The sequence below is a fragment of the Erinaceus europaeus genome, chromosome 9 (genome assembly GCF_950295315.1).
Source record: "Erinaceus europaeus chromosome 9, mEriEur2.1, whole genome shotgun sequence".
Taxonomy (NCBI): Eukaryota; Metazoa; Chordata; class Mammalia; order Eulipotyphla; family Erinaceidae; genus Erinaceus; species Erinaceus europaeus.
Window position 1 is genome coordinate 63,076,196 of NC_080170.1, and position 20,744 is coordinate 63,096,939.

Below are 20,744 nucleotides of genomic sequence, written 5' to 3' on the forward strand. Positions count from 1 at the left end.
CCTCCCAGCCAAAACTTCTTTCCTGCCTAATTCCCTCCAGCTGGCTCACCACCAGACCTTACAGAAGAGACAGGGCCTGATTTATTTACAGACACATGGGGATGTCTTGTCAGCAGGAGAACCTGGGGAGCAGCTTCCTTGTTAAAAGAGGAGGGGGGATGGGAAGATCCATATGGTCTTATCTATTGGTAATAAATTTATGTTCATGTGGTGACAATCATGATAATAAATATTACATGGCAAGAGGTGTCACAGTAGATAAAGTGTTGAACTGTCAAGCATGAAGCCCTGAGTTCAATCCCCAGCATCACATGTGCTGATGTGATGCTCTGCTTCTCTCTCCTCCTCTCTCATTAAGAAATATTTGTGGAGAGTCAGGTGGTAGCACCATGGGTTAAGCGCAGGTGGCGCAAAGCGCAAGGACCAGCGTAAGGATCCCAGTTTGAGGCCCCGGCTCCCCACCTGCAGGGGAGTCGCTTGACAGGCAGTGAAGCAGGTCTGCAGGTGTCTATCTTTCTCTTCCCCTCTCTGTCTTCCCCTCCTCTCTCCTTTCTCTCTGTCCTATCCAACAACAATGACAATAATAATAACTACAACAATAAAACAACAAGGACAACAAAAAGGAATAAATAAATAAATATTTTTTAAAAATTGTAAAGGCTGAGCAGTGGTGCACCTGGTTAAGCACACACATTACCAAGCACAAGGACCCTGGTTCAAGCCCCCACTTCCCACCTACATGAGGTCTGTCTTATGAGCAATGAAGTAAGTCTACAGGTGTCTATCTTTCTATCTCCTCATCCTCTCTCAACTTCTGTCTGTCCTATCTAACAAAAATTAAAAGTTAAAATTAAAAAGAAAATAATAAAAGGAAAACATGGCCATCAGGAGCAGTGGATTCATACTGCCAGCATCGATCCCCAACAATAACCCTGGTGACAATAAAAAATAATAAACATTTGTAATGATATTACTTCTACATATAGTAACAGACCCTACTATCAATATATGCAATGCACTAGAGTAATTGGAGGAGACAGATAGACAGATGACCTAGTGATAGAATTCATATTCTCAAGGAACAGTCTCAGGAACAAACTGTACCAGGCACATGGATCACCTGGAAATGGTGGTAAAGTGCAGTTTATGAGCCAGTAGCTCTGAATAGCCCTGAGGTTCATGTGTATAAGCCCCCAGGTGGTGCCAATGGCAAACCTCCTCACCACCTTGGCACTCACCTAGGAGTCTAGGAGGTGATTGAGAGTTGCTACATTCCAACTTGTTCTAACCATTTGCTGCCCACAAATACACATAATCCCTACAACACCGTCTACAGAGCCCCATTCCCACATTTTATAAAGGGGCCCCCATATAGCTGCTGCCTCAAACCCAGAAAGTCTGGCTCAGAGAGTAAAGACCAGGCCTTTCCCAAGAAAGAGCTTCCCAACTGCAAATGCTCAGTTAATTTTCTGCTTTGATCACGAATCCTGCTTCTCCTTTTTCTTCCTTCATTCTCATTTCACCAGCTGCTGGCTTCCTTTCTCATAGGACAACCAGTGCTTCAGAAGCAAGCAAAGGAGAAGTAGCAAATGAAGGTGCAAATTCATCAGTTTCAAGCACACAAATCATGTCTTGTATGCGCTGCATCCTGACACCCTGAAACATGGGACTTCCCCTCCTGGAATCAGCCAACTCCTAGACGTAGTAAATGGCTGGCCTTTCATGTGTGTCTCTCCCCCTGGGCTGCTATCTGCCACCCTGGTCCCACAGCTCCTCTCTCTACCCAGGACCAGGGACCTTGCCACTTGGGACAACTCTGTGTCCCAGTGCCTCTAGCCTGTAGCTCCTCATACTAGCCTGTTGTTAAAATTTTAGAAGCTCTTGCTGGCCGGGCTAGCTTCATGGGCGGGTAACAGAGACGCGGAGACAACGGCTGGGCAGAGAAGCTGTAATTTTTTATTCAGGAACAACGATTCATAAACTAAACCAAACTAATCACCAAACAGAACTCTGCTGTCTCTTTGCGGCGGCGCAAGCACTCTCTCTTACTCTGGAACTCAGGAACCCTGGAACTCTCTTTTACTCTCGAACTCTGCAACTCTTCAACTCTCTAACCGTGTAACTCTCTAACTCTGGAACTCTGGCCCTCTCTTACTCTACAACTCTTCAACTCTGGAACTCTGAAACCCTCTCTCGGGGTTCCTTGGGGCGGGGCCAAGCGGGCCCGCAAAATTAGCAGGACTGATCCAATTCTCTTGGCGGGGGAGAACTAGAACCCAATGTAAAGCATACAACACTAGCCAGTCTCAACCATGCCTACATGCCCTCCTCCGGGGGCTGCAAGGAAGCACAAATCCCTCTCCCTCTGTCTCCCAGCTGGCTCCACGCTTCCCTGTGTGTCTTCCCCTGAGCATCCTCCCTGCTGGTGATGTCCCCTCTTCCTGGGTTCCTAAGTCTCATAGCCAGCACTTTTTCCCAGTGCCAGCCATATATATTCTGCTCTGGCAGTATCTCCACACCTAAATAATAACAAAGCCTTAAGTTCCTCAGCAAAGAGGAGTCACAATGCCAGTGCTTTTGGGGATAACCCAGGACATCCCAAGTGTCCCTCCTCCACAAGGCTCTGGTCAAAGCTGACTCAAGTACATGCTCAAAGGACGGCACCCCAGAGTCCTTCCCACACTGGCTTGCCCTACAAATGCCATTCCCCAATAGAGCATTGGGAACCCCCCACACCCAGAGGGGGTCTTACCTCATTCCCCGGCAGGTGCTCAGAGTGACACTTGACTGTTCCATCTGCCTCACTGTTCCATGGTAAAAGCAGTGATTCTAGAAAGGAGAAAGGGGGATCAATCCAGGAACACAGGAACACATGTTCCTGTCCCTGATGGGTAGAGCTTGTCCATTTCCCATGAGTCACTATTTGATTTGACTTCAGAAGAGCCCTGAGAGGTGAGGTAGGGGTAGGTGGGTGTCATTTTCCCCATTGAGCACAGGGAGCCACTGAGGCTCAGAGACTTGCTGAGGCCTCCCTGTCAGCAGGGGAGCCCAGATTTTCAGGTAGAGGTGGAAGTTCCTCTAATGGGTTGAACAACCCCCCATCCATATCTACCCAGAGCCTGGGAGTGTAATCTCATCTGGAAGATGGTCTTTTCTGGTGAACTGAGGTGAGGTTATACTGGGTACAGGGTTCTCATATGAGCAGAAGACATATGCACACACACACAGAGAAATGGAGACAGAGCTCTGAGTGGCAAAGCCACAACCCAAGGTGTGTCAGGAGCCTGAAAGCCACCAGGATCTTAGGAGAGGAGGGAAGGATTCTTCCCTAGAGATGACACCAAGGAGCCTGGCCCTGTAACACCTCAACTTAGACTGTCTAGTCTCCCGGGCTGTGAGGACCCTTCCTTCCCTGACCAGGGGCACCTAGATCAGACTGGACTTGGACTCGTGGAGGTCTGGTGCTGGCCCCTAGCTGGAGTGTCTCCAGTCACCTGCCCTTCCTGACCCACTGGTTTTCTCAGTGACAACAAATAGGCAAGAGCACAGCTGTGTACCTGACTCTGGGCTGAGCTCCAGGGACACAACCATGAACAAGCAGGCATGCTCCAGCCCTCATGGGACACAAGGTCCTGTTAGAGCCAATCTTATTTAAAAATCCTCTAAGGGATCACTAGAGACCTTGAAGAGTGGCTTGGAACCAGAGCTTAGGGAGCTTGTGCTATGTTTTAGAAGCAGGGTAACCATAGCAGGTACAAGGTTCACAGGGTACTGCTAAGTGCCAACCCAGACAGGCAGGCACAAACCAGTACCATCCAGGGCACACTGCAGGGCTACAATAAAGGATGCTTTTCTACAGGCTTCTGTCTAAGACAAGGAATAACTGGTCAGAACAAAGCGGGTAACCAGGTTTGAGCTTCCATGCTAAGGTTTCTTTGTGCCCACCGCAATACCTTCCCCTATTCTTAAACATAATTTAAAAAAAAAATCAGAGGGCATAAAATCCTATGGTAAAGCAGGCCCCTGAAATAATCTTAAGAAGGATGTGGGCTAGGGGTTGAGCAGTGGCACAGCTAGTAAAGCTCACAAGTTACCATGTGCAAGGACTCAGGACTCAGGCTCATACTCCCAGTCTCTCTCTCTCTCTCTCTCCCTCTCCCTCTCCCTCCCTTCCTCTCCCTCTCTCTCTCCCTCTCCCTCTCCCTCTCCCTCTCCCTCTCTCCCTTCTCAATTTCTGTTTATCAAAAAAAAAAAGGGAAGGGAAGGGCACTGAACCCCAATGGTAACCCTGGTAGCAGGAAAAAAAAAAATAGAAGAGGAAGAAGCATGCAGGCTATCTACCTAGCTGCAGCCTCAAGAGCTCACTCAGTCACACCACAGGTCTCATCAGGGTCAGCCAGAAATTCTAGGCATTCACCTCTGAAGGCTCAAGTGGCCTGTCACCAGGACTACATAGAGATATGACCAGGAGGCAGCTAATGCTACATCTGCATTCTTTTTTTTTTTTTTTTTTAACCAGAGCACTCCAGCTCTGGTTTATGGTGGTGTGGTATGGGGGATTGAACCTGGGACTTCAGGAGCCCCAGGCATGAAAGTCTCTTTCCATAACCATTATGCTATCTACTCCCCCCACCCCACATCTGTATTCTTTAGCTGCATTCCTGCCTGGCTCCAGCTCAAGGCCAGCCCGATCACTAAAGGCAGGCACCTTGGCAGGGTCAGGCCAGATTTAATGGCAGTTCCTGGGTGTACCCACTCTGTGGATCAGTTCCATGAGGAGCTCCTCCACTCCCAGGAATGCTATGAGGAGATTGAGCATCCAGGGGTTTGAGCAGAGCACTTGGCACAGAGAGGGCAGCAGCAAGCACTGGTAGTCAGAGCACAGCATCCTCCAGGAGCAGAATGTGGCTGGAGGGCCCCAGAAGCTCACCAAGAGGCTGAATCCTCAGCCATAGCGAGTTTATGTGTCCACAGCTGAGCTGACAGGCAGGCATGACACAGGACCCAGGCCAGTGGGCACAACTGTCTGCCTACAGAAGCCTAGTCAACACTGGAGGTGGTTTGCTCCCCCCTTGCCCCTTCTGGCCACTAGAGGTCAAGCTTTATTGATCTACTATGGAACTACAATGCTATAACATTTCAAGAGCTATGGTCTAGGGAGACAGCATACTGGTTATGTAAAAGACTTTCAAGCTAGAAGCTCTGAGGTCCCAGATTCAATCCACAGCACCACCATAAGCAGTCCTGAACTGAGCTGTGCTCTGATCTCTATCTCTCACTTTCTCTCTGCATCTCTCTTTTATTAAAAATAAATATTAGGGAGTGGGCGGTAGCACAGTGGGTTAAGCACACATGGTGCAGCGCAAGGACCAGCCTAAGGATCCCAGTTCAAGCCTCGGGCTCCCCACCTGCAGGGGGGTCGCTTCACAGGTGGTGAAGCAGGTCTGCAGGTGTCAATCTTTCTCTCTGTCTTCCCCTTCTCTCTCCATTTCTCTCTGTCCTATCCAACAACAACAATAATAATAATAACTACAACAATAAAACAAGGGCAACAAAAGGGAATAAATAAAATATATTTTTAAAAAATAATAAATAAATATCAATATCTAAAAAATTTTAAAGAGTACAACTTCACACCTCAATATGTCTATTAAACCACACCCAGGGCCAGGAGATAGTTCACCCAGTAAAGTGCAAGCTTACTCATGCATGAGGTTCAGGGTTAAAGTCTCCAGGACTACCTGGGAACACCTGCACAAAGGAAGTCTTTCTTTCTCTCTCTGTCCCGCTCCCTGTTTCTCTCTATCTGACTGAAAGAACAATGAATTCTGCAGGGAATTATAGGATTATAAACTGTATAGATAAGAAACCCCCTCTTTAAAAGAGAGAAAGTTGGAGTAATAAAGACATGGAGCTCTAGTGTTAACCTGATGGCAAGGAAGGGAGGGAGGGAGTAGGGGAAGAAAGAAAGAGAAAAAAAGAAAGAAAGAAAGAAAGAAAGAAAGAAAGAAAGAAAGAAAGAAAGGAAGGAAGGAAGAAGGAAGAAATGGCCTAACAAAGGACTTTGGTAACACGCTTTAAGAGTTATAAGCAACAGCAAACCATAACAAAAGGACTTATTATTATTATCAAATAATATTGCATCTGCCGATCACAACCTAACCAACACAATGATTGCCACCTCAACATGCTTCACTTCAGACTGTGTCCAGAGACTTCACGTGTGGAATGACAACCCTTCAGCTTCATTACTCGGGTGAGACCTTTCCTTTCATAGTATACTCTAATTTCATCTCAGGTGGTTCACTTTCTAACAAAGTCCCAAAATCTAGATATACACCAGTTTCTGTGAGAGAGAGCATATGTTCACATGTATCCATAAAATACTGCAAAATATATACCTGAAAGCAGAAGTACACTAGAGTTTGCAGTGAGTACCTCCCTAACACTTCCTCTCCAGTATTCCAAGCTTTGGGTCCATGATTGCTCAACAATTTGTTTGGCTTCGTATGTTAACTCTCTTTTCAGTCACCAGGTTCCAGATGCCATCAGGATGCTGGCCAGGCTTCCCTGGATTGAAGACCCCACCAATGTGTCCTGGAGCTCAGCTTCCCCAGAGACACACCCTACTAGGGAAAGAGAGAGGCAGACTGGGAGTATGGACCGACCAGTCAACGCCCATGTTCAGCGGGGAAGCAATTACAGAAGCTAGACCTTCTACCTTCTGCAACCCACAATGACCCTGGGTCCATGCTCCCAGAGGGATAGAGAATGGGAAAGCTATCAGGGGAGGGGGTGGAATATGGAGATTGGGTGGTGGGAATTGTGTGGAGTTGTACCCCTCCTACCCTATGGTTTTGTTAATTAATCCTTTCTTAAATAAAAAATAAAAAATAATTTAAAAAAAGAGTTATAAGCAGTGCCTCTTTCCACATGATCACATGGGATGCTAATACCTACCTTTCAGAGCTAACATCTATCCAGTTCTCACTTCTGGATAGAATATACATATGGGGAGTTTTCCCTTTCCATTCTGACTACAGCCTCATGAAGCAGGTATAACACCTCACCCCTTTTGTTTTTCAAGGAGAAGCTAAAGGTTGGAGGTTTTAGATGAGGCCACAGCTATGTAAATTCCAAGCCCACAGGCTGAACCTCACACCTAGCCTCCCTGTTCCTCCCCTCCTGTGAAGACAGTTTCAGCCATGTGCCTGGGGTTCATCTGTGGAAGCTCTATAACCTTCCAGAACCAAATGGAGCTGAAAGTTCTTGTCTAGGCCTTGCTCTTTACTGGCAATCTAAAACTCAACGTGTTACTCTTCCTCTTCCCTCAAGGCTCCCATCTGTGAACTGTGGCACTGGATGAGAATTTATAAATTCCCATAAAAATCAGTGATTCATCCTGCCCTTCCAAAGCCACAGCATTTGCATCTAGCTCCTGCTTCAGCTGGAGAAACTCCACTAGTGTGGTTGAGAGGGTTGTTTCAGGTCACAGAGCTTGTTGAAGCCAAGACAACAGCCCTGGCTTCAGACCCCAAACTCTCACTCTTTCTATTGGAAGTTATCACAGATCCATCCCCCTAGTGACCTGCCCTAGATTGGTTGGGGCTGAATTGCAAATGAGTTTGATAAGGTTCCCAGAACCCTCACTGCCCTCTGGGCCAAGGGTGGTCCTGCAAGACTGAGGCCCAGCTCAGTTGACTGGTTTATTCCATTTCCAACACTCCCGAGTTCTCAACTTCCAAAGAAGAAAGTTGACTGGGTGCCCCATGGGGTTGGGTGAGGGCTTTGCAAGAAAGAGTCCAGCAGCAGGGAATGTGAGGGAACCATGAGCCATCCCTTCTTTAGCTGGGATGTGTTTCAGTCAATAAATCCTTTAGAGAAGGGGAAAGTAGGGGGTGGGAGTGGGAGCAGAGGGGCAGCTGTCTCCCCCCTCCTCTGGTTCTGAAAGATCCTTACAACATCTCTGCTAATTCTGGGAGCACAAAGAACAAGCAAATGAACCATCATGAAGTCATTGTATTCTTTCTCCTTGGCCTCTTGGCCTGAGGGGGCCATGCAGAGGGGGCTTTCAGAGCAGGAAACATGAGCTCATGGCAAAGTTGCAGACTGAGACCCATTCTTGGGCACAGAAGTAGGGAAGCCAAACTCAAGAGGAGGTGTCCCTGTCAGATGGAAATGCCCAGGGCCTTTTGGGGCACCCCTGTGCCCCCTCCCCAGGAGCAGAGACCAGAGGTCTCAATGAAGTAAATAGAAAATTCCAGCATGGGAGTCGGGTGGTAGCACAGCAGGTTAATCGCACATGGCACAAAGCACAAGGACCGGCCTAAGGATCCCAGTTTGAGCCCCCAGCTCCCCACCTGAAGGGAAGTCACTTCACAGGCAGTGAAGCAGGTCTGCAGGTGTTTATCTTTCTCTCCCTCTCTCTGTCTCCTGCCTCCTCTCTCCATTTCTCTCTGTCCTATCCAACAACAAAACAACAGCTATGACAACAATAACAACTACAACAAGCACAACAACAAGGGCAACAAAATGGGGAAAATAGCCTTCAGGAACAGTGGATTCATGGTGCAGGCACCAAGCCCCAGCAATAACCCTGGAGGCAAAAAAAAAAAAAAAAAGAAAATTCTAGCACAAGATAGTGAAGGTGTGGAACCAAGACTAGACACCACCCCAGACTCCCAATTCCTCCATGGAGAGAGGTCCTGGTAGAGTCAGCAGCACTGACATGCACACCCAACAATCTTTCCATAAGAGACCCTCTCCCTTACCCAGCTCTTCTTGGCCAAGGGGTGCATAAGCCAAAAATCAGCTACTTGACTGATAATGCCTTGGCCTGAACTTACCTCGGATTTCAGGGTGGTGGTCTGGGGGTTGCCACTTGGAGTATAGTGAGTTTCTGTGTAGGATGGAGCAAAAAGATACCTGTAAAGAACGAACACAGACATTGGTCTCTGGAGTTGACCAACTCCACCCTCCTAGGTCCAGTGATCACAGCCTCTAACTCAACCAGGAAGAACCACCTATAAAAAAGAAAATGGGTGACCATAAGAGTTAGAGGAAGAAAAACGAAAACCAGGTAGAAATTTTGTCATTCATTTTGACTTTACTGAAGTCGTCCATCATTAACTCAAAAGCAGTGGTCAGTCCTGACATGTCTGGGGCCTGGGAACATGCACAGGCAACACAAAGACAACCTCTCCGAGGTCTCTGGGTTGATTTTTTCTTGCTTAACATCCGCCAATGCTGCTTTAAGGGGATAACTCTTCCATGTTGCTTGACACATGTCAATCATGGTGGGAGAGCTGAACAGAGGGGAGCAATTCATCTATTCTTTGTTCCTGCTGCACGGATTCCAGAGTTGCCTTTGCTCCTTCTGAGACCTGGTGGCCAGATTTCCTCAAGACCTGACAGTTCTATGCACTTCCTTTTCAATAATTTTTTTTTCTTTTCTAAAATTGCACAGTGGCTTGTCTCTTGCTACAATCCCCTTGAAGCTGAGGTTAAAAAACCCTCACCTCAGGCAAGGTGACACCAGAAGGTTCCTAGAAGTTCTCAAAAACTTAAAAGAAAACAAGAGTTAAATGGCTGCTTTTGGTAGCTTAGGCAAAATAAAAGCAGACTGTATCTTTAGAAAGTCAAGTTCAGGGAGGAGTTTTATGATGAGAGACAGATTAGGAATTGAAGTCTAACAGGAAAAAAAGAAGAATCAGTTGGCTAATGTGGAAATATATCTAATGTGGAGTCAAGCCTAAAAAAAAAAGCCAGTATATTTCAGAAAAGCATGAATTTTGAAAAGTCCTTTTAATGAAAGTTGCAGCACACATTAGCACACACTGAAAACAACTAGAGAAGCACACCCACTGCTGGCAGTGAGTCCTCAGGGGGCTGCAAAAGACTTGGCCATTAGGTCAGCTGTATATTTCTGGAAACAAGCTGATTTTGTCAAATGGCACCCAGTAGTTATTTTGAAAGTATAAAACTGAAGTTAAAGCTGCCTTTAAGGAGATGGAAATAAAGGCTGAGGCCAGCACTGCAAGCTAAAGGAATATTCTGGATCTACACTGGTTTTGGAAGAGGGGACATTTCCCAGCTAGAATGTGTCACTGATAAGGAGCTCTAGAGTCAGTTGCTTCCAGCTCTCAGTACCGGAACTCCTGAATATCAGGCATCCCTTGACCAGAAGGCAGCCAGCCACCACAAGAGCTGTTCCCTGTCCCAACTCAAGCCAAGTCTTTCAGCATACAGCCTTGAACAAGAAAAAAAAGAAACCAACTGGGAAATTTAAGGATGAAGCAAAGTAGAAAGCCTGTTTGTGTAGAGCAAACCTCATTCACACGGAAACTTAAAACTTCAGGGCAGCAGTTCACTTGCCAGGTTCTGTCTCTCAGTCCTTTCTCTTTTCTCTTTATCATCTAACCAGCTGAGAAGCCCAGGGAAAAGTCACCCATTTGAGAGGGGCAGGATAGAGGGAGACAGACCATGTATACTACATGAGGTCAGAGGCCATGCTATTTGGTTCATCATTATATATCAGTGCTTTCCATCTACACAGTGAAAGGACTCGACTAATTATTCAATGAATGAATGACCAGCTCAGAATACTAGGAGTTTATAGAATGGGCTGGAACTTCCAATCCAGCTCTGACCTCTACTATCTCCATATTCAAGAGCAAGTTACTTTACCGCCCTGAACCTGTTTCTTCTGTAAAAACAAGATAAAGTATCTGCTTAATAGGCTATCCCAAGAATAAAATGGCACTATGCCTAAAACAGGCTTAACACCAGGACCAGAACAGAGGGGAGCTCATAAAAGTTAGTGATTATCATGATTGCTTTCAACAGGGGTTAGGATGGAAGAATACAGAAAAGCAGATGGAATTCACCTATTATCCCTTAGCTCTCTTTTGGTATGTCCTTGAGAGGTGGAAAGGCAATAAGCTCATTCCTGCTGCCCTTTCCCACTCTGCATTCACACTGCTTAATGGGTGGCTAGCCAGGGCTTGAGAGTTTAATGATGCAGCCAGTGGGAAGATGCGACTTTCCCAGCAGGAAATGCACCACTCTGGGAAACACAGTGTCCCCCTCTGCTGAGTCTTAGTGACAGAAAGCTCAAGGACACAAGGATGCTCCATAGAGAACAGTCCAGACTGTACCTCAAAGGTTGCAGTCCTCACTGCTGTCCTCAGAAGAGGAAGCATCTTTCTGTAGGCCCTGATTTTGAGACTCTGAGGACTCCTAGAGACCCACTTTTCTCCAGGTTATTTAGCCAAACTTCTGTGGGTCCCTTAAGATCAGGGCTATAGCAGTGTGGCTTAAGGCTCCTCCTCAGGAGGAGGCAGTCATGCTAATCCCATAAGTAAGTGGATAAACAAAAAGATAAAACTGAAACCTTAGGCAAAATCAGCCAAATGGTTGTTAAACACTGGACATCTGCTGTGACAGAGCTACAAAGAAGACTCGCTCCATTTCCTGCCACGTGGATTTATTGTGCTTCAAAGATGCTGTCTTTATAAGAGCCTCCACCTGTGGAAGGTTACTGAAGGCTAAATAATGGCTAGTGCTTTTTTGTTTGTTTATAATAAAGTACTCTTAGTTAATTAGAATGTCTTTTAGATTTAATGCCAGCTTAATAGACTACAGTATAGCATATACTGTAAGCATAACATTTTTAATTGCTAGGAAACCAAAAGATTCCTGTGACTCACTTTATTATATTAATACTAGCTTCACTGCATGGCTCTGGAACTGAATCTCCCTGGAGTTATAGTTCTTAACATTGAACCAAAAACAACTCCTCTCTAACCTACTCATTTTTATTCTGCCTTCTGAATCTGTATGGACCATCTATATCCTCTTCTGCCTAACTGCTCTTTCTTAGAAGCATAGTCTAGAAACTAAGTCTAAATGCAATTGGGGGCCCCATCCCAGATTTGTTGAAGCAAACTAAGACCCTAGGGGTGATATCCAACCATCTCTGGTACTAACTTTCAAGTGGTTTCTCAACACAGACTCAAGTTTCAAAACTTCACCCTAGATACAGGTTCTTAGGGGCCAGGTGGTGGCGCACCTGGTTGAGTGCACATGTTACAGTGTGCAAGGACCCAGGTTCTAGCCCCTGGCCCCCCACCTGCAGGGGGAAAGCTTCACAAGTGGTGAAGCAGTGCTGCAGGTGTCTCTCTGTTTCTGTCTCTGTCTCTCTCTCTCTCTCTCTATCACACCCTTTCCTCTCAATTTCTGACTGTCTCTATCCAGAAAATAAATAAAGATTAAAAAAAGATACAGGTTCTTAGCAAAGGTTGACTGTGAACACAATTCAGAACTACCAGTCACTCCCTGTGTCCCCATGGAGCTCCCCATATCTACCACATCTTGAGTCACTCCAACCTCAGAAAACATGGGGATGGTCCCATATGAACAGTTCATGTGTATTTATATGCCGAAGCCTTTCATCATTTCAACTCACCGTGACAATACACACAGAGGACAGGCATCAGCATTTGCCCACTTTGTGAAGACATGTTGTTTTATCAAGCATTTGTGGCACAGGGTAGGAACCAGTATTCAAACCCTGTTTTGTTAGACCTCAGCATACTTTCAAAGCACCTTTCTGCCCTCTTTCAGGAGGAGGAAGAAAAGAAGAGAGAAGAAAAGAAGAGAAGAGAAGAGAAGAGAAAAGAAGAGAAGAGAAGAGAAAGGAAAGAAAAGGAAAGAAAAGAAAAGAAAAGAAAAGAAAAGAAAAGAAAAGAAAAGAAAAGAAAAGAAAAGAAAAGAAAAGAAAAAACTAGCTCACTGCCAAGAACCAGTAGCCCAAACCACAATTTGATGGGGCTGATAGTAGCCTCCAGGATGTGTGTGGTATCACTTGAAGACCTTTAGCTCTTAGATGTGAGAAAAGGAGCCTGGATGTATAAGAACAACAGGGTTAGATTTAAAATAAATAAATAAATAAATAACTGACACCCTTTTCCCCTAACGGTCTTGTGGATGTCAGGAAGGCCCTTTCTTCTAGAAGTAAAAGGAAGGGTCGTATTTCATCACTATCATCTGTGTGATGTCACCAATAGACAAGACACTGCTTGGACCACTTGGGCAGGCCCGTTTATGCCTTAGGTCCAAGTGGGGCCCTGGTGTTACTTTAGAGACAAGGGACACAGTTGTCCCCTCAGAATGTTCCCTGTAAAGCTCAGCTGGGCTGGCCCGCAGCTTCTCAGCCCACATCTTGTTCTCATCTCCGCCCTGACAGGGGCTGGCTCAGCAGATCAGCAGGAAGCTGTCTCTCATCACTGGAGAGGGTTGGGATTTTCAGGAAATGGGTGCCAAATGATGTGTGTCCAGCCAGAGAGGACTGTACAAGGATTCCCACCTCACTTCCTCCTCTTCTGAGGAGCCCACTGGCCTCCAGGCCCACAAGGCCATAGGCAGAGCCTCCTGTCACACACATACACGTTATCCAACAGCACCATGAACCAAACCCATATGGTGCACACCCCAAATTCCTGGAGCAAAACCTGAGGCTTCTGAATCCCATCCAGGAAAAAGAGATTCCTACCTCCCTACCCCCCCAGCCTCTGCCTCTCTCCTGGACATAAAACCTAAGGTATCTCCAGAGAAGATTGAGACAGTTGCCTGAGGCATCCTGGGCCTGCTCTTAGGGCAACCAGAAGCACCCTGACCCACTTTCCTGAGGCATAGAGCCTGCAAGCCCAGACCGCTTTAAGTTCTATTTCCCTTCAGACAAACATCAAATACCTCCTTGCTGAGCTTCCCCTTCAGGGGTGAGGAGCAGCAGCTAGACAGAAAAGCATTTGCAAAATAATCTCCTTCCTCTGCAGCAGATAACAAACCACTGAAGATGGAGGAGGTGATAATGGTTTTCCAGCTACCTTGAAAAAGAACCCACACAGACATATGCAAACATCCTCCAGCTCATCCCAGTGGTTATCTGAAGTGTCACATCCTTCCCCTAGACCTCCTGCAGTCAGCTCTTTTAAGGAGGTCTAGAGACCTAGGGAGGTCTGCTGGTCTCTCTCATCTTTCCTAGAGGGTCTCCACCTGGCTACCTGTCCCTGTTGGTAACATTGCAAGCCTCTTTTCATTTCTTGGTCCTGGCCTTAATGTCATTATCATGGGACTTAACCCAGGACATCTGGAAATGCTGTAAAAAAATATATCACATCCGAAGCCTCTTCCTAGTACTATTGAGAATTATAGTCTCTAGAGGATGACTAGAAATCTGTATTTTTTTTTTCCTCCAGGGTTATTGCTGGGCTCGGTGCCTGCACCATGAATCCACCTCTCCTGGAGGCCATTTTTCCCCCTTTTGTTGCCCTTGTTGTTGTAGCCTCGTTGTGGTTATTATTATTGCCATTGTTGATGTTGTTCGTTGTTGGATAGGACAGAGAGAAATGGGGAGAGGTGGGGAAGACAGAGGGGGGAGAGAAAGATAGACACCTACAGACTTGCTTCACCGCCTGTGAAGCAACTCCCCTGCAGGTGGGGAGCCAGGGGCTGGAACCGGGATCCTTATGCCGGTCCTTGCGCTTTGCACCACAAGCGCTTAACCCACTGCGCCACCACCCAACCCCCAGAAATCTGTATTTCTAATAGTTTTTCCAGGTGGTACTTTTTCAGGCTCTGGGAATTCAACTCCATGTGCTCAATTTTTTAACATTTTAAGTTTTCACACTTCCAGTCTATTAACCAACCACCTTACCCTAAATCTAGAGATGAACAGCAGTACAGTCTTCACAACTTCTAGATGACTGTCACTATGAACTTTGCAAAAAGAAAAAGGTTTCTTTCAAAGTCACAGGGTCCAGTGATAGTTGTTTATAATTAATTAGGGCATCTCTGACACAATCAGATGTGAACTCAAATCAATGGGGTTTACAGTTAACAATATTTATATACTTTTCCCATATTTGGGAGCTACTCTCTTCCCTGATCAAGTTTTCTAGCTCTATTTCCAACTAAGACACCATCTCCCCAGACAGTACCTTTAGCCCACCTCAACAATTTTTCTCAGCTATAATTCTACCCAGAGTCCAAAGAGCCTCAGTCCTCTCCCAGCCTGGGAGTCACTGGACCCTGTGACTTTGAAATAAACCTTTTGCTTTTTGCAAACAGTGAAGCATACCGAGGTGGTACACGTTTCATTGATTAGGTTGGGATCAGCAGATGCAATAATATTTCCTTCTCTGACCCATCTTGGATGGAGATAGAAGGATTATGTAAAGTGAGATAAGTCAGAAGGATAAAGATGAGTATGGGATGATCCCACTCATAAACAGAAATTGAGAAAGAAGAACAGAGAGGGAAACTCAAAGCAAGATTTGACTGAATTTGAAGTAGAGCACTAAAGTAAAAAGCCTGGGTTGAGAGTGAGGGTGGATGTTTGGCTTCATGGGGCAGTTGGGGGCGGGGGGGAATGGGACACAGACTTTTGGCGGTGGGAATGGTGTTTATGTGCAGTCCTATTAATTTGTAGTCATATAAATCACTATTTAATTAATATGAGAGGGGAAAAATAGATTGAATGTCTCAAAGCTTTTTAATATACAGACCAATAGACTAAGTTGACTTGCTTAAAAGCTTAGACCAGGGAGAACTGAAGCAACTGGTGGCACAACTATATACAAATAATGTCAAAGGACATAAATTATGGTGATGTTGTGTATGATACAGAAAATCCTAACAAAGGGATTTTTCAAAGTTAACCCAATTACCAAATAATATGATTATAGAAATAACTACCTATTGCCTTCTTAAGCCCTAAGACAGCAGGAACCTCCCACTTCCTCTATAGAGCCTATATTTCCCCAGTCCTGGAACCTCTAGGATGGGGCTCACTTTCCTGCATACTTCTCTCTATTCATACCAAATGATATTGCATCTGCTGATCCCATCCTAATCAATGAAATGAGTACTACCTCAGCATGCTTCACTTCAGACTGTGTCCAGAGAGGTCAGGCATGGAATGTCAACCCTTTAGCCTGATTACTCAGGTGAGACCTCTCCTTTCATAGGATTAATTCCATTCCAGGTGGTCCACTTCCTAACAAAGTCCCAAAAAAATATAGACCAGGTCCCATGAGAAAGGGCATATGTTCACATGTATCCATAAATTGGGGCAAAATATATAACTGAAAGCAAAAGTACACAATACCCTGCAGTGAGTCAGAATGAAATTCATAATAAAATAGTGTCTATGTAGACTTGGATACCCTCCTCACCTATTTCCTATTATACTTCCCTTACTAATTCCCAAGCTATCCTTATCAAAACAAGGACTGCAAAAGCTGAATAAGGGCAAGAGACTGGCATACTTTAAGGATGACTCTTTAGTCACTATCAGGCCACACCATCAGCTGGGGCCCTAGTCAGGGAGTTCTGAGATTCCCAAACAGACATGATGGGCCTAGATCTCGAATAAATCCCTCTCTCCATTATTATTGGTCATTCCTATCAGGAACAACAAAATAGACCCCTTTGTGGGTCCCCATAGGATCTTGCCCTCAACTTGGATCAACAATGGTAGAGATTATTCCGTCCTCCGAAGAGAGGCTGGACAACATACTCCATGCTACACCTGAGGAAGATGCTCCTGATATTGGGGCAACTTGAAATGTTCCTACTCTTGACCACAGAATGTGAGCTCAGATCTACAGGGATGCAGAGGTCACATAGGCTCCTAAGCTGATTATGGGCCCCAGATCACAACCTATCATCGGGGTTTACAGTAACAATATTTATACACCTTTCCCATATTTGGGAGCTACTCTCTTTCCTGATCCAGCTTTCTGGTTCTTTTTTCAGCCATGACATCATCTCCCCAGGCAATAACTTGGATTCACCTGCATATCAGATTTCAGGCTCAGGGAAAAAAAAAAAAAGTATAGCCACAGGCCCTTTGGCATATAACTAAAATATGCCTACTAGCTATCTACAAAATGGAGAACCCCACCACCACCAACCACCATTCTTCACCTGCACTACTCCAGCCTTTAGGTTCATGATTAGTCAACAATTTGTTTGGCTTTATACGTTAACTCTCTTTTCAGCTACCAGGTTCCAGATGCTAGCATGATGCCAACCAGACTTCCCTGGACAGACAACCCCACCAATATGTCCTGGTGCTCCAATTCCTCAGAACCCCATCCCACCAGGGAAAGAGAGAGACAGGCTGGGAGTATGGATCACCCTGTCAATGCCCATGTTCAGAAGGAAAGCAATTACAGAAGCCAGACCTTCCACCTTCTGCATCCCACAATGACCTTGGGTCCATACTCCCAGAAGGTTAAAGAATAGGAAAGCTATAGGAGGAGGGAATGGGATATGGAGTTCTGGTGGTAAGAATTGTGTGGAGTTGTATCCCTCTTATCCTATGGTTTTTTCAATGTTTAATTTATTTATTTATAAATAAATTAAAATAAAAAATAAAAATACTTTTAATCTTGATAAAGGAGAAATGAAATGACCTGATTTTCAGCTCAGTGTGCTAGAAACTGTTTATGGACTGTCCAAGAACCTTTTCTACATAGAAGTATATGATATACATACATATATATATATACACACATATATGAAATTTAAAAAACACCAGAAGTAGTGGTGCTAGCACCAAGCCTCAGCAATAACCCTGGTGCTAAAAAAAAATTAAAAAAAAAAAAACTAGAAAGAGAATAAACATGTTGACTATTTCCTCCATTCCAAAGGCAAAAGCTGCATGGCCCCTAGAATATTAAACGTTGTGTCTCATTTTATAGCTTTATCTCTGCATACCTTTTCTCTCACTTTTTTAAAAAAAAATACAAGTCTGGGGGCACAAATATATATGTTTGTACTTTTTAATAGCATAGGGATATATCATAATGGCAAAATAAATAAATATAAATGAATAAATAACCTTTCATACTTGAGGCTTTAAAGTCCCAAGTTCAATTCCCTGAACCACCATAAGCCAGAGTTGAACAGTGCTCTGGTGAAAAGAATCAAATCAAACAAAAGTTGAAAAGAAAATCCATGTTTTCCTTTAAGCCAATATTTAAATCATCTTGCTTATCTCCCCATTAATTAAGATTTAAACATATGCTCACCAAATTCTGTGAGAACAACTTCTCTGGAACCACCTACAGGCTTTCCCTTTCACAGACTTGAAAGCAACAGAATAACTAACCATCACCATGCCACAACCCTTCAGAGACAATTAATGAAGAAGTTCATTGAAGCATTAGCTTTAACACAAGTGCTAGAGCTGGAGGGTTGACTTCTGTGATCCCTGCTTTTCATCTATAAAATGGGATCTATTTGTAGGATGGCTATAGAATGTCAGAACAGAGCCTGACTGTATTTATTAAACAAAATGAGTAAATGTAAATGAACTCTTCAAAACATAGGAAGTATTTGTGTTGAGAGAATATCACTGTTTTCATTCTCTCCAGGGCTAGCTAGCTATGTGCATGTGACCAGATCTTGGCTATTGTTAAATCCAGACAAAGGGTATGTAAGGACTCATATTACTGGTCTCTCAGCTTGGAAATTTTGATATTAATGATTAACTAGTGTCAGTTTCCCTTTCTATCTAATGGAAATGATGAAGCCAGAACAGGCAGGCACTGAGAAAATCAGGGAAGCAGTGAGTGCTCCTCTAGTATGATGGTCTATGCTTGCCCATATTTAGGGCAAAATCACAAATGCAGTGAGTGTCATTCTATTTTTGTTTGTTTGTTTGTTTGTTTTCAAGGAGGGAGAAAGAAAAGGGGAGAAGAGACAGTTTGAGTTGTTTCAAAACCAGTATTTCCAAAACAGGGCTCATTCCATTTCTGACTCCAAAAGAATGGAAACAAACCAACTGACAAAGGCATGGGCCCCAAAGCCAAATAAGGACTTCACAAAGCTAGGGGACCAGGGCTGAGGGGAGTCTTTCTTGAGGGGAAAGAAAGTCAAGGAAAGAGAACCCTTAAAGGGTGGCCCCAAAATAAGAGCAGATGCCTTATCTACACTGAGAACTGACTTGAACAAGCTCACTAGAGATAACAACCCCAACAGCAACACCCTGAAGCAAGATGGCTCCACCCAAGCCTAGCAAAAAGCACAGGCTCCTCTGCACATTTTTTTAAACCCTTTATTACGGAAGCTTCCATATAAGGCAGTTACGTCAACCTCACGTCAACCTCACATTTCATGCACACTTCCCATTTTAGTCTCTCTCCCAGTCCCCCCCAGACCTGGTACCCTTCTGGCCTACAAGGCCCTAGGACTGTGTTCTTTTATGTTGTAAAACCAAACCAGAAGCTGTTTGGATGAGCACTGTTTACTCATCAGGCCAAACAGAGTCTTTATTTAGTCCTCTTTATGCCTCCCTCGTGGCTGTTGCTAGGAGGATGAGTAACCTCCCCAGACAAGTAGGAATGACTTCTTGGGCTCAAGCATCTTCACAGCAGGGACCTGAAGGGCTCCCCTAGGAAGAATTCAGGTATCTGTCACTCTACATAATCCACTGTGGGTATTTATTAGAATTGAATAGGAACAGTTAAAGGAAATGAAGTGCCCTCTCACTATGAAATGAAAAATCCATAGGCAAAAGAATGAGAGAAAACTGTTTCTGGTGGACTCTCACTTCTACCTTCTAGTATCCCAAGTGGCGGACTCTGTAGCCAGCCTGTTCTCAGCTTTATTGTCAGCACCTTGATGGACTCTGTTTGTAACCAATCAGCTTGTGCCACACTCAGCTTGAAAGTAGATAAAGGCTGAGTGCTAAGATACAAGATTGTTCAGGCCTGGTGGGAATTGACCTGCAACCCCTTAACATAAAATAAACATAACTCCCTGCCCTCCACCAGGCCTTGGTCTCACTCTCTGGTTACTTTTGAGCTGTAACATTGGAGAGCAATATTACAGAGTTTCTTATAACAACTGTTTCTGAGAAAAGTTAAAAAGTGAAAAGATTACCTAAAGATAGCCTCTCCAGCAACCAATTTTCAGTAAACAGCTACCGGTTGTTTATTAGATGAAATGAGATGAGCAGAAAGATAACCTGCAGAGAGAGGTCCTCAAGCAGAGATCACTGCAGATAAGTCACTGGGGATATGAAGAAATATAGCCCAGAAAGATATACCACAAGATGCTTCGAAAGAAAAACACAAGCAGCAAAAAGTATGAATGGACATGGACTCTAGGTCAGATCGACTGGGTTTATAATTAATGGCATTTTTATACTTTTCCCATATTTGGGAGCTACTCTCTGTCTTGATACATCTTTCTAGTCCTATTCCCAACTCTGACATCATCTTCCCAAACAATACTTATAGTCCACCTGCATGTTAGCTGTGAGGCTCAGGCAAAAATTAGTAGTCATGAGCCCCTTGGGATATACCTAAAATAGAGCTGCTACCTTTTATTCAAAATGGAGACCCAAATCTCATTTGCTATACTCTTACCTTTAGATTCCTGATTATTAAACAATTTTCCCTTTTTTTATTGGGGAATTAATATTTTACATTCAATAATAAATACAATAGTTTGTACATGCATAATATTAAACAATTTGTTCTACTTTATATCTGAATGCTTTTCAGTCACCAAGTTGCATATGCTACCAAGATGTCAACCTGACTTCCCTGGGGAGATGACCTCACCAGTGTGTCCTGGAACCCCATCTCTGTAGAGCCCTACCCAACTAGGGAAAGATAGAAACAGGCTGGGGGGTATGGATAGACCTGTCAATGCCATGTCCAGAGGAG

The 20,744-nt window shown here is 44.6% G+C and overlaps 1 protein-coding gene across 2 annotated transcripts in view; it reads right to left on the bottom strand.

The window, feature by feature from the left end:
• The window catches only part of ADAM19 (ADAM metallopeptidase domain 19), a 94,033-nt gene that overhangs the window by 40,082 nt on the left and 33,207 nt on the right, over positions 1-20,744 (bottom strand). For both annotated transcript variants that reach the window (XM_060198058.1, XM_007528625.3), the window contains 2 exons: positions 8,847-8,925; positions 2,753-2,829 (listed from right to left, as the gene is read on the bottom strand). In XM_060198058.1, the coding sequence (XP_060054041.1) occupies positions 2,753-2,796 (44 nt within the window). In that variant the 5' untranslated portion in view covers positions 2,797-2,829; positions 8,847-8,925. The remainder of the gene's footprint in view (positions 1-2,752; positions 2,830-8,846; positions 8,926-20,744) is intronic.